The 13,944-nt window shown below is 38.8% G+C and overlaps 1 protein-coding gene across 1 annotated transcript in view; it reads right to left on the bottom strand.

Moving 5' to 3' along the window:
* The window catches only part of LOC132311372 (polyadenylate-binding protein RBP47B'), a 36,476-nt gene that overhangs the window by 20,097 nt on the left and 2,435 nt on the right, over positions 1–13,944 (bottom strand). Inside the window, exons 2-4 of the mRNA XM_059809272.1 lie at positions 8,665–9,148; positions 6,480–6,559; positions 6,273–6,403 (exon numbers count right to left, since the gene is read on the bottom strand). Coding sequence (XP_059665255.1) covers positions 6,273–6,403; positions 6,480–6,559; positions 8,665–9,148 — 695 coding nt within the window. The remainder of the gene's footprint in view (positions 1–6,272; positions 6,404–6,479; positions 6,560–8,664; positions 9,149–13,944) is intronic.

The following is a 13,944-nucleotide window of genomic DNA, read 5'->3' as shown; positions in this document are numbered from 1 at the left end:
TAGTGACTGGAAGAGATGACCAGCCCCCACTCTCTTCACCAAAACGACACGAGACAACTTTTCTCCACTGGCGATGGCGTTCCTTTCCAAATCTCCATAACCAATTTCCCAAGAGAGCATGATTGAAAGGAACGATTTTACGAATGCCTAACCCGCCTAACCTCTACGGTTGGCGAACAAGATCCCAATTAACAAGATGATACTTAAACTCCTCTCCCCTTCCACCCCAGAGAAAATCCCTCTGAATTTTTTCAATCCTTTCAGCAACGGAGCATGGAATTTGAAACAAAGATAAAAAGTAGGTAGGAAGGGATGAGAGAGTACTCTTAATAAGCGTGACTTCCCCCCCCCCCCCCCCCCCCTCCTAGAAAGATACTGCTTTTTCCATCCTGCTAATCTTTTCTCATATCTACTAATCACTAGATCCCAATTCCCAACTCGCATAGAAGAAACTCCCAAAGGCAATCCTAAGGAAGAGGAAAAGCACCAACTCCACACCCTAGGACAGCAGTTAAGGAGGAAATATTTGGAACATCCCCCACTAGGACAAGCACACTCTTCCCAACATTAATCTTTAACCGAGAAACCGCTTGAAAGCAAGCAAGAATGCACCTCAGATATCTAAGTTGAGAAACTTCAGCATCACAAAAAACCAAAGTATCATCCGCGAACAATAATTAGGAGATCTGCATCTGATGTTCAACATCTCTGCCAACACTGAACCCCCTGATGTAACCCAAATCTTCCGCTTTTCTCATTAATCTGCTCAGACCTTCCATGACAAAAAGGAAAAGAAAAGACAATAATGGGTCTCCTTGTCGCAGACCACGCGAGCTAGCAAAAAAACCCACAGGTGAACCATTCACGAGCACAGAAAACATAACTGACGAGATACAAGTTTCAATCCATTTTATCCATCTGTCAGCGAACCCCATCCTCCTAAGCAGATACAAAACACATTTCCAATAAACATGATCATAAGCTTTCTCGATATCAAGCTCACACATGATCATAAGCTTTCTCGATATCAAGCTCACACAAAACGCCAGGAACCCTACTTTTTAATCTAGAGTCAACACATTCCCCTACAATAAGAATAGAATCCAAAATCTGCCTCCCACCAACAAAAGCATTCTGTGATTCTGAAATGAGACCATCCAAAACATTACTCATCCTGGAGACAAGAACCTTGGCAATAAGCTTATACAAACATCCAATTAAGCTAATTGGCCGAAAGTCCTTAATATTAGTGTCACCGCTCTTCTTGAGAATGAGAGCAATGAAAGATGTGTTCAGTGATTTCTCAAATGTGCCATGAAAAGAAAAATCTTGAAAGGTGCCCTTCACCTCAGCTCGCACCACCTCCCAACTCTCCTTAAGAAACCGCATAGTAAAACCCATCTGCCTTGGAGCTTTGTCCCCGTTACAACTAGAAAGTGCCTTAAGCACTTCCTCCTTCGTAAATGGAGTCTCAATCCTATCACTATCCAACGCAGAAATAGAATTAAAAGGAAGACCATCAACAATCGGTCTCCAATCCAAAGTCTCAGTGTAAAGCTGCTAATAAAAAGAAACAATCCCCCCTCGCACCTCGTCCTCCCCCCACAACTCAGAACCATTGACCCGGATTTGTCCGATGTGATTACATCTTCTGTGAGCGTTGGCAAGTCAATGAAAGAATTTTGTATTATGATCCCCATATTTTAACCACAAAGCCCGAGACTTCTGGCGCCACGAAATCTCCTCTATAAGAGCAATCTCAGCAAAAACCGCTTGGCAAGAGGCTCTTTTAAAGCGTAATGATTCCCCACTCTGTCCCACCTCATCAAGACGATCAAGCTCAGCAATATCAGCAAGAACTCTATTCTGTTTCCATTCAAGATTCCCAAACACTTCTTTATTCCACCTCTTTAACTCAGTTTTAAGAAACTGAAACTTTCTAGCTAACACATAACTAGCAGAGCCTGTGAAATTCGCTTCCTCTCACTAAGACTGAACCTTACCTTGAAAGTCCTCGGATCTAAGCCACATGTTTTCAAAGCGGAAAGGAGTGCGTCTAGAACTCAAACCACCACAATCAAGAACTAAAGGCACATGATCAGATGTGACTGTAACCAGAACAACCTGAGAGACATCCAGGAAATGCTCTTCCCACGCCCCAAAAATCAGAAATCTATCCAACCGGGAAAAAGTAACTGGTTCCCTACCATTAGACCAAGTAAAGGCCGCTCCTTCCAATGTTAGGTCGATGAGGAAATTACTATCAATGAATTCTGAAAACATAGTCATTTCTGAGGACCACCTGCCCCCTGTGGATCTCTCAAATGGGGACCTAACAGAATTAAAATCACCACCTAAACACCAAGGCAATGACCATAAATCCTTAACATAGCAAAGCTCTTCCCACAGGACTGGTCTATCACTATTAGTAACAGGCCCATAAACACCTAAAAACACCCATCTGAAATTGTCTTCCTCCATCTGAAACATACAAGACACAGAAAAAATACCCTTCCAGCAATTCAAACTTGACAACCACCTACGATCCCACATGAGAAGAATACCACCTGAAGTGCCTGTTGCATTCAATACTTCCCATTCCATAAACCTACCTCCCCAAAGACTCCTGACAATCTCAACGGTGATAGCAGCCATCTTAGTTTCCTGTAAACAAACGACATGGGCACTCCACTTCCTCAAAGCTACCTTGACAACTCTTCTTCTTTTCGGATCATTTAGACCCCGGACATTCCATGTTATAAGTCGTAGCTTCATGTAGAACCAAAAACGATCAATTCTCCTCCTCCCCGTTTACCACTTCTGGTTCTTCCCCTTTCTTTGGTCATCCCATTCTTCCCGTCATAATTAACACAAGAAATCAGATTCTTCACTTCCTGTTCGCCTCTCTGATGTGAATTTCTGACTTTGATTTCTTTTGTGCCACGATTAGATTCAGTACTACCAGTTCCTGTAACAATTTCGTGAAGAATAGACAAGGTTTGTACTTCATACCCTTCTGAAGAGACACCCAAAGCTTCACTTACTGCTCCAATATTCTCGATAACCCATTCCATGCCCAGATCAATGGTCGTATCCAAACAATCTGGCCGTACAACTGCCAGAGGTTCCATTAAATCCACTTCAGATTGATCAAAATCCGTCCCGGAAAAAGAATCTTTAGAACAGTGCTGCTGAGAAGAAACATCAACCACTCCTAACTGCATATTCCCCTCTGTTTCCGAATCATCATGTTCAGTCGACAAAATCACCTCATTCGCAGATGATTGACTGTTCAAACCTTCAAACGCAGCAAAGAGCCGAAGCTCTTTAAGCAAAGCTACAGCTGAGTCATTATTGAACTTGAAGTGCAGATCTTTCCCAACGCAAACTGTCAGTCCATTGAAACAACCCACACTCCCAGTTATGGCTTTGAGACATCCAACTCTGACCCATCACAACATGAACCTGAAGACCCAATAGGGCCCCTCTGTTGAATCAAAACATCCTCCACAACATCCCTATTATTCACCTCTCCACCCGAAGGAGGAGGAGTAGAAGTAGAGAGAGCATTTTGAGAATGATCAGAACTCAAACCTGAAAATGAAGTGTGAGCTCGTGCAACCCATTTCTGTTTTTCATTCCGAGACTACCAAGATCCATGGCGACCGACATCCATCATCCTCTGCTCAGGTTTCAGCAAATGAGTCGAAGGCTTAGCATGGGCTTGTACTTCTTTAAATGGCTTAGCGCCAGGTTTGGTGTTTGGGAGAGAGACAAATAAAGAGTTTGGCCATTTTCGCACCCTTCTATTAGGCCCATATCTAATAGGCCCAACCTGAGTCCGCCCACTTGGCCCGAATATAAGCGGCCCTTTCTGTACCGGTCGAAAAGGCCTAGAACCAAAATTCGCTCTATTGGGTTTAGGCTGAATGAGCCCAAGATCAAGACCAAGCCCAATCCTGGCCTGTCTAGATATCTTTTGGCCCATCACATCGCCATCCTCAGCCCAAAGAGACAAATCTTCCCCTACCTTATCATCAAGAGATAAGGATAAGGCCGAATCAGGAGGAGCGCCCCGACGTTCTCCACATGTACTGCTCCTCTGCTCATCAATGACACGTTTGGCCGGCGCGTGAAGATCACTTCATCTTCTACCTCCTATGTACTTCACTGCTTGCTGAATTTCGAGAACCCCCTCTTTTCCTTTACTGAGAATCTCATTCCATTTCTCTTTCGACATAAGATGAGATCCGTCACTACCTTCAAGACTCTCCATTGAAGGAACAAGCTCCGGCGAGATTTCTTCCCAAATCGCGATACAGAAGGTGTCATCATTAATAAACACGAACTTTGGACATTCACGGCCGGATCTCACTGTTATCCGAACGCTTTCGGCATCCCTAGTCTCATCCGCATTAGATCTCACGTATCCACCACAAAGCTCTCCCACTTCGACGAATAAAGCATGACACCAGAGATGCAAAGGGAGGCCAAACAGCCTGATCTGCTTGAGACCTTTATCACTAAGAACGCCACAACACCCAACACGGAAGGACCACACGTCGATCCTCAAAGTTGCAGAACCCCACTGTCGTCGCCCTTCTTTCAACACGCATTTGGCCTCTGCCTGAGAAGGAAACCGGAAAAGAAGCAGTGAATCGGATAACGGTGTTACCCCCACTCCACAAGTTGTATTCCAAGCCCGCGTTGCCCATTCTTTCACACGATCACAGCTCCCCACTTCCTCATCAAATCTTCCGACCAAACAAGAGGCAAGGACAGACTTCCTTCCTCCGACGGACTCCCCGTCAATATACAACGACGGTCCTCGGGGAGGAACTGCCGACTTCACTTCCCCACCAAGCGAGATTCTTGATAATCTTGCAATTTCCAGAAAGGATTTCATCCCAACCTAACAAAACTCAAATCGCCCCTAGTGTGGTGAAATCGCACATAGTGACGTCATTGTATCATTAATCACCCATTTTGCCCTTTTCAACTGATTTTTATATTATAACAATTAGATTTAGAACGTAACAATATGAATCAGTTATAGTGAGAAAATATAAATAAATCAAACACATAAAAACACACGACGTGGGTTATCAGTTTTCCAAACCGTAGAGATCCCCTGGTTTTCCAAATCATAAAGTTTTGGGCTAGTTATTTAAAATCATGGGTTGATTAGTGCAAACAAGAATAATTAGTGGGTTTAGGTGCATTGAATGTGGCCCCCAGATATATAATTGCAACCGGCAAACCCTACTCTAAGTACTCTTGGTGCAACAATGCCTCTCCTCTCTATCAACTCAGTCTGCGAAACCCTAATCTTCCTGCGGTCATTTTCTCTCATTCCCTTCCTTTCTCTCTCAAACTTATGAATGTAGGTCTTTCATTTTGTGGGTTAAATTTCTTGGAAAAAAATCTAAGACGAGGACAATTGCTATGGACAGGAGTGAGGGATTTGTAAGAAACAAAAGGGTTCTTGATTTTGGTTTTCCCATCATAGTACATTTCTTCTTTTTGGCCCATAATTTTCACTCGGATCTGATTCGACTTGAACATTAATGGGTCTTTGTGATTTGTTACGATGGCATGACGAATTAGAGAAAAGGGAGATCTTCTATTTCAAATTTTGCCTTTTTATAAAATAATGGGGAATGAGAGAGAGAGAGAGAGAGAGAGAGAGAGGAATGGATTGAGTCGTGCGAGTTTGGGTTGACCCTTATATCCAATCCAGTTTAAAGTTGCGGTTGATTGCAGGTCAATCGGGTTTAGTCGACCGATCTACGCCCAACTCGCTTAATGTGGGTCAATATGGGTTCATGACCCCCCTTTTGACCCAACCATTTTTTACCCAAACCAACCTGCCAAGATCCACCCATCTGCAAGGCTTAATTCAAAACATCTCTTCCATAAATCAGAATATGTATGCATTTCCCCCTAAATGAGTTTATGATAAGAAAGCGTGACTACAACCCCTAATTGGTGAATTAATTATTGAAGAGGAGATTTTAGCTTTTAACTCTTTAATGTATCTCCAAATTTTAATTCTGCCATTGGACATAGGTACAACCACTAACTAACTAATTAAAATGACTCTTAATAATAAAACAAAAGTTACAGACTTCGGCTTTTGTTATGAAATTTGCCAACAGAAAGAACTAATCCTCACAAACCCTAACGAAACGAGAACTTTACAAAACTAGATCATTGGCAAAGCAGTAGACTCTTATTTCTAACTGGACAAGAATTCTACAACCCAAACAAACCTGGTTGCAAACTGCACAAAACCACATCCTTTAGTTGCAGGGATCTTGACATAAATAATTTCTCCAAACTGCAAAAAGATTGGCCTCAGTTCCTCTTCTGTGACGTTAGGATCTAGATTCCCAATATAAACCTGCAAAGGGGAAAGGTAGTTAAGAGAAAGAAATAAGACATATAAAGCCCAAAATACGTAAAAGTGTTGGACTTACTATAGTGTTATTAATATCATTGTCTACCGGGATTGTCTGCACTGCTGGAGCTGGAGCGTAAGCTGCAGCTGGATATAAGGCTGCCAAGGCTACCACAATGTTAGTTCATGCAGTGTCTAGACATATAGAAGTTACTAAAGTATCAACTAATGCATGAGAATTATGCATCTGGATGCCAGGTCCTTCCCTCATTCCAGGACTTAATGTCCATCAAGCATGTTAATGTATCCTCAAAGCCCCATATAAAGACAAATCAGAAGTTATTTGTACTGGTGTTATAAAATTATCACCAATATATCATTATACCTCAAGATTATCAACAAAATATAAATAATTTCAATAAACCATCAACATATAAGAAAATTATTTTTTGGTTTTGTTGGAAATTGTGTCTCATCAAATTCCTATTCTAATTAGGATTCTATTTTAGAGTTGTATTCTATTAGGTAATTTCTTATTTGGTAAGTTTTGGCCTCTAAGGAATTGTAATCCTTGTCCAACAAGGAATTATGTTTGTAACTCTATAAATAGGTACATATGTTGTGGGTTGAGACTTATGAGATGGAGAGAGATGTAGTCGAGGTACTATATGGGTTGGTACAGTAGGAAAAACACCGGTAATACCGGTAGCGAGGAAATAGGCTCGTGGAGTGGTGGTGTTGATACTCTATTGTTGTAATATCTCTACGAATCATAGTGGAATCTCTTCTCATCCATGGACGTAGGCCAGTTTTGGCTGAACCATGTATATCTTGCGTTAGTGTGTGATTGCATTGTTGACTGTCTTTGAATCTTTCTTATTCGCGCGCTTCCGCTGCCCCAACAGGTTTCTTATTTGTAGTCATGTTTAAATTTCTTATATTGCCAAAAAATTTCATCATAAATTTGAAATCATATTTGAATTTCTTTTATTGCCATAAAGTTTTATTTATTAAAAAATATAAATATTGCCATAAAGTTTCATCATTATTGATCTCAGTATCTCCTTTATCTGCATCATAATTAAACACTGTTGTGCTCTTACATTTTTATATGCTTAATAGGCAATTATGTTCTCTTAGAGCGCACAAAAATTTAAAACCAAATTATCCGAGAGTTGGTACCAACTAAAAGGTATCTATCTAACAGGGGGAATTAGAGATAATTTCCAAAGTTGTGAAAGGATTGTAAGGTAGTCATACAGAGTCACAAAATTAAAATATATATAAATAAATGTTACGACAAACACCGCAAACCAAGAACAAATCAAGAATCATGACAAAAAAGTAAACACGCCACACAAAGAATACAAAGATTTATGTGGTTCGGCAAAGCCTATGACCACAGTGAAGATCTAGCAAAAGATTTCACTATGCGAAAAAACATAGAGATTACAAGTTTCAGCCCCCAAACCTAGCTCTCTCTCACTCTCTCTCTCCTATGGTTTTCAGTGCTCTCTTGTTATCCCACTCCAAACCCTGAACGCTCTTATATACCAAGCTACAAGAGAGAATTAAACAGGATCTAAGAACCGCAAGAGAAAAATGTGTCAAAAAAAAATTCGGGAGCAGTCAAAACCGTGTCCCGTTGGCCGAAACAAAATTCGGGCCACAACATCACAATATATATCATCATGAAATGTATATAAATGGGCTATTTTTAATTTTATGGTCTTAAGTACTATGAAGATGCATCTTAGTTCGAATGATATATTAATTAAAACTTATAATAGTAGCCAAAATTTAATCAAAAAAAAGACAACCAAGAAAGAGGGTGTGGGGGGATGAGAATGCAATAGAATTGTATCCAAACTCAAAATTATTTTGAAGATCCATCGCAAAAAAGAGGGCAAAGGATATGGATCGTAGTGGCAGAACACTAACTGCACTGTGACTGCTAAAGTGCTTTTAAGAGAATATTAGCTGATTTGAATCAGGATCACCCCCTTGGAGTAAAAACAGAACGTTACTAGAATTTGTATGAACAAATTAAGGAAAGGAAGGATGAAACAACCTTTCAAATAGACAAAATCACACAACAGATTACAAGAATAAATGTTCTAACAGATCCTCCACAACCTCATGTAAAGCCATCTATTTTCACAAGGAAATGAATGACTAATCTGCAAGATGGGTTTACGTTTTTTCTCTCTCTTTTCTTGGTGGTTGACATTGTTTACTTTTACAACCATATAAGTTGATGTTACCTTTAGCTGCTGCATATTGCTGTTGACCACCAGTCGTTTTCTTCGGTGTTGCTGCACTAATACGCATTGGCCTTGTCGAACAATAGACACCATTCATTTCAGACATGGCACGGTTTCTTTCGGTCTCATCAGCAAATTTAACAAAACCATATCCCTTTGAGCGTCCAGTAGTTGCATCAGTTACAACCTTGGCACCTTTAACAGATGGATAATGAGTCCGAAAGGTCTCTTGCAACAAGTAATCCGTGACATCAGGTGCCAAGTCCCCAACAAAAATAGAATGCTCAGGCCCAGCATCAGGACGTCTCTCTCCAATCCCAAAAGATGCCCAATTTAACCTAAAAGTATGTTCAGTCCCAGGCATTTGTGTCCCATTGTATGTCAGCAGAATCCTCTCAGCTGCTGCGTGTGAATTAAACTCCACAAACCCATAACCTTCTGGCTGCCCGGTGATCTTGTTACGTATTATTTTTATTGAAACCACCTGCATAGAATTAGATAGCCCATTTAATTTATGCAATATTACATTAACTAATTAGCATTCCATTATCCTATCCCGAAAATAGGATAACAATAACAATAATAATAATAATAATAATAATAATCATAATAATAATAAAACAAAACAAAACAAAATTTGTTTCCATTCAGAATCATGAAACGGGAAGCGTCGTGTGCCACCATAAAAGGATTGGCATAGTAGTAAGCTTTTTCTCCTAATATTTCAATGTTCAGATATTGCAAATCAATCACCATGTTTCAACCAACTTCTTTTTCCTTGAATGGAACCTAGCACAAGGAAACCTTGGCAAGAAACTAACACACACCCAACTTTTGCCCCTATGGGGACTTGAATCCTCGACCTTCTACTCTGGAATGGGAGGAAGTACCACTGACTGGGCTACAGCCCTTGAAACCTGTAAGAATTAGGTGCTACTAATTCCAGTTCCACTACAGTTCCACTAGAATCTTTGGATGCATACCAAGATTTAAGGCCCATAACAGTTTAAAGAAAATATGTATTTCAGTTGAAATAATAGAAGCCAGAGATTTGGTGGGGGTGGGGGGGTGGTAGGGTGGGAGAGAGTTGTCTACACTCCATAAATTTTTACTGCTAGCTAGTCTAAGTGACATTCAATATCTCGTATCTTTTCAGAGGAATATATCTGTGTTTGATTTTTCTTAGACTTTCCTTTCCTTTTCTTTTTTCTTTTTTCCTTTTTCTTTCTTTTTTATAAGTGATTTTTTTTAGAACTTTAAAGAAAGATAAAAGAATCATCAACCATTCTAGTGTAACTATGTTTCTTTCAAACTAAACATATATGATTACAAATTCAAAATTTTGAAAATAAATAAAATAAAAACTACGCCATGCAGGACCATTGCACCAACCATTGCTTGGTGCACTGATAAATGCTTGGGCTGTCAAGTGCAAGAATGTGGGTTTGAATCCCGAGAGAAATCACTTTGTGTAATTCACAATACGTCGGGTAGACCCTTCAAAATAAGCCGAGTGCGAGCACAACTTTAGGGCCATAAAACAAGCCAAACCGTAACATGCCCAGGCTTGGCTCACCCCAGCTTGTGAACTAGAAATAGATTGTACTTCTAGCTTTAACTCATCAGGAATATTACGATGAATGGTCGATCACATTATAACTTTCCAGTAGGCTCCTGTTCTTCCATGTCTACCAATTCAGCGACGTTAAATAAATAAAATCTGAAGGTCCAAATCCACCAAATTCTAAGCTTGTTCTCGTTCTAACTTCTAAGCACCCTACCTAAGCCATCAAAACTATACCGCATTCCTCTTTAACCAAAGACTCAAACACCTTTAAAAGACCTCCATTATTGGAGGTAGTTTAAGTGATTTTCATCAAAACAAGGACTTTACGGGCTAATTCAACCAGAAAGATCTCGCACGCAAGCCAGGAGAGCCTGATCTTACAAGGAATACATGCATACTCATGTCCCACCTCTCACACTTGGGTGAAGAAATATCACTAAAGCTAAGACTAGGTGCTTAAGATCTTTTCTTTGTATAACATATCTTGCAAGGAATTTAGTGTTGATATTTTTTGTTCCATGTAGCTAGAACGACTTTGATTTTATTATGTATGGGTTTTTTTATATCTATTATCCCCGATATTTCAAAGCTGCAGTTCTCTTTATTTTATTTTTCCTATTATTATTTACTTTCTTTTTTCTTTTTTCTTTTTTTTGCCTTAGAATTGAGGCAAGCCAGTCCGTGCCAAGGTCACACTCATCAAAACTACGTCAGCCAGGTCAGGTTACATAACATGTTTAAGACTTTTCCAGGTCCAAGCCAAAGCTTGAGCACACACCCAACCTGACCAAGTCGAGCCCAAACAGCATAGTACTCATCTCGGCTCAATTAATTGTGTTAAAAACAATTCCACATCATCAACAAAAAAGGAAAATTCTCCATGGAGTTGCAAAGAAATTCAGAGGAGAAGGAAAAAAATGGATTTTAAGGATTATGTTGCTTTGGTTTTCTATTAAATGAGAAACTCACACCATGGTTCTCCAACTTGGCTGAGTCGCAAGAGAATTGACCTCCAACAATACGGAGTTGGGACGATAGAGAGGGGAGAGTCCACACTCGCTCGTGACACGGGATGAGTCGGAAAGGAACCAGCGAGTATTGGGGTGACTTGGGGCAACTCATGGTGCCTTGGGCAATGGAAGCTCGCCAACACAGGGAGTCGGCTGTGATGATATAAAATGAAGACTTAACTCATTTTACACCATTTTCTCACCCTTTATTCTCACTCTACCAGCATTCTCTCTCTAACTTAGAAAAAAAACTTAAATTTGAGCCTCAAACATCAAAATCAATAAGATTTAGCTTAGATCTTAAATCAAATACACCACGAACAAGACTTAATCAGAGAGTTTTCATATTTTTTCTTCCACGTCACTCCTAGTATTGTATTAGTCCCTTTTTTTTTTTTATAAGTAGTATTGTAGTAGTCCCTTCTCACTTGATACTATGCTGATGATAACCTATTAATGTGTTTTAAGTGATAATTTTTTAGTTATTTCATGTTAAAGTCCACTATTTCTCGATAAGTGATAACCTACTTATCAAAAAAAAAAAAAAAAAAAAAAAGTCCATTATTTCTCATTAATTTAGTAACAAGTCTAAATTATTAAACATTTATTGCCAACAGCGATTTAAAATTCATGTATAAGTCATTATTTGCATTAAATGATCTTTAAAAATTCAATAAAAATAATTAAAATTCATTAAAAACACATATTTATTCGATTATGTAGTAGAAATTTGTGTATCAGTATGTTTTGGGCCTATGTGCGAGGTTAAAAAAATTCACAACCACAGCACCAGATTTCGTTACGTTTTGCCCTATACTAGCCCCGCGTCCGCAATTGCAAACCAGGCTTCACACCAACTAAACCAAATAGTTAGATAAGCTTAGTTAAGGGTAATTTAGTTTCATCAGGCTCCATGTAGTAAACTCGTAGGGTCCAATAATTGATCCTTTCTTTCCTACCTTATTACTATGTTGTGCATGTATTCAATTCTTTTGGAAAATAAAATGATTTTCGTAGATGAGTTCTAAGCATCTGATTTCAACGCCTTTTCCTGAAAATCCTTCATAGAAAAAGATGCCTTTATTACCATCACAACTCTTTCACACACACCGCCACCACGTTTGCTATTGTTTACACTACCGCCATGCACTATTAGTCTATCACCATTCACCATTGCACCAACTTGATGCCATCCACCAATTAATGAAAACCCAAGGCCTAAACGTTAGTCCATTCTTTGTATTATTTATTCTTTGTTCTTTTTTTTTTTTTTTTTTGATAAGTAATATTTCATTAAAAAGCATAGCCAGAACAACTAAACAAACCAAAAAGCTATAACCTCAAGCTATCCACAAAAGACAAAAGAATCTCTTTCTAAATTTTCTCCATGACCAACTAGAGCATAAATATGTTGTGCTTGCATTCAAAATAGAATGACACAAAAATATTTAAATCCAAACACTCCCACCCCTCCATTGTTACTGATATCAAGCACATGGAAAATAGTTCAGTACCACGGTCACATGGTACAACCACCATTTTTTTCCCTATTGAGTAGTACAACCACCATTCTAATATCAACATCTAGTAAGAATCTCCAAGTGGAACCTGCAGATACTAAAACACAAATGGGAATCAAGCATATACATAAGCATATGACAATTCTAGTCAATCCTTTTTGCACATTATACTAAAACAGTAATGGCAATCACGCATATCCTTTAGCATACAACTATCCTAGTCAATGATTTTTGCACATTTACAAAATGTATGCAACAATAATTCAAGAAAGCATACACGTGTTTGCAAATATAATACCAGCTCTATGTCGATGTTTCGTACTTACAGAAAACACTTGAATGGTAGCCACCTATTGGTTGAAAAATTAATTAATACACCTTCAAAGGAAAGGAGACTCCTATTGGGGCGTTGAAGTTCTCCATTATTAGCACTCTTTTGTTGGGTTCTACGGAGAAATTGTAAATCCGTGGAGGAGATAGTCGATTTTTTTTTTTTTATTCTTTGAGAGTTTAGAGGCCCTATTAGACTTATGTATCTTCTGAGGGATGCGTTCCCCTTTTGAATGCTTCTTTATACAAATATTACTTATAAAAATAAAAATAAAAATAAAAATAAATAAAAAAAACAATCAATCAATACACCTTTAAGTCCTAAGTAGCACCAACAGACACTAAAAGACATGGATGCACCAATATAGCAAATCCTCGGACACAATACCACACAGACAAGTCAATATTGAAAATCCTATAAAAGTAAGGTACAGACATGATGTGGACACATAAATATATAATATAAAAAAATGATCGCGGATATCAATTATAAAAGACAACTACAAAATTTTGATTAATTTTTTAATTTCTATGCTAAGAATTGCATAATACAGAATATGAAGCTAAATAAATATCATAAATATAATTATATGTAATTTGACTGCGACTATGACCTTAGCAGAACGGATTCATGTAATCATCCCCAGGTTAGTTGAGAAAAATCTTTGTTGAGTTGATTTAAGTTGAGTTACCATTATCTCCTTCAATGGTGGTCTTTGCACCCACGGATTTAACATCGTCAAAGTTATGGTAAACTTTCCTTGAGGTTTGGCTAAAAATCCTGAGGTTTGGCTAGAAGTACAATCAATTCCTAATATTAAATGTCCATAAGTGTCAAAAGAAATTTTATGTT

This window comes from Cornus florida, unplaced genomic scaffold, assembly GCF_030987335.1.
Source record: "Cornus florida cultivar Cherokee Brave unplaced genomic scaffold, ASM3098733v1 CherokeeBrave_3.0.0_Hap2_Chr06, whole genome shotgun sequence".
NCBI classification, from domain to species: Eukaryota; Viridiplantae; Streptophyta; class Magnoliopsida; order Cornales; family Cornaceae; genus Cornus; species Cornus florida.
This window is presented reverse-complemented; position numbering and strand designations above follow the sequence as displayed.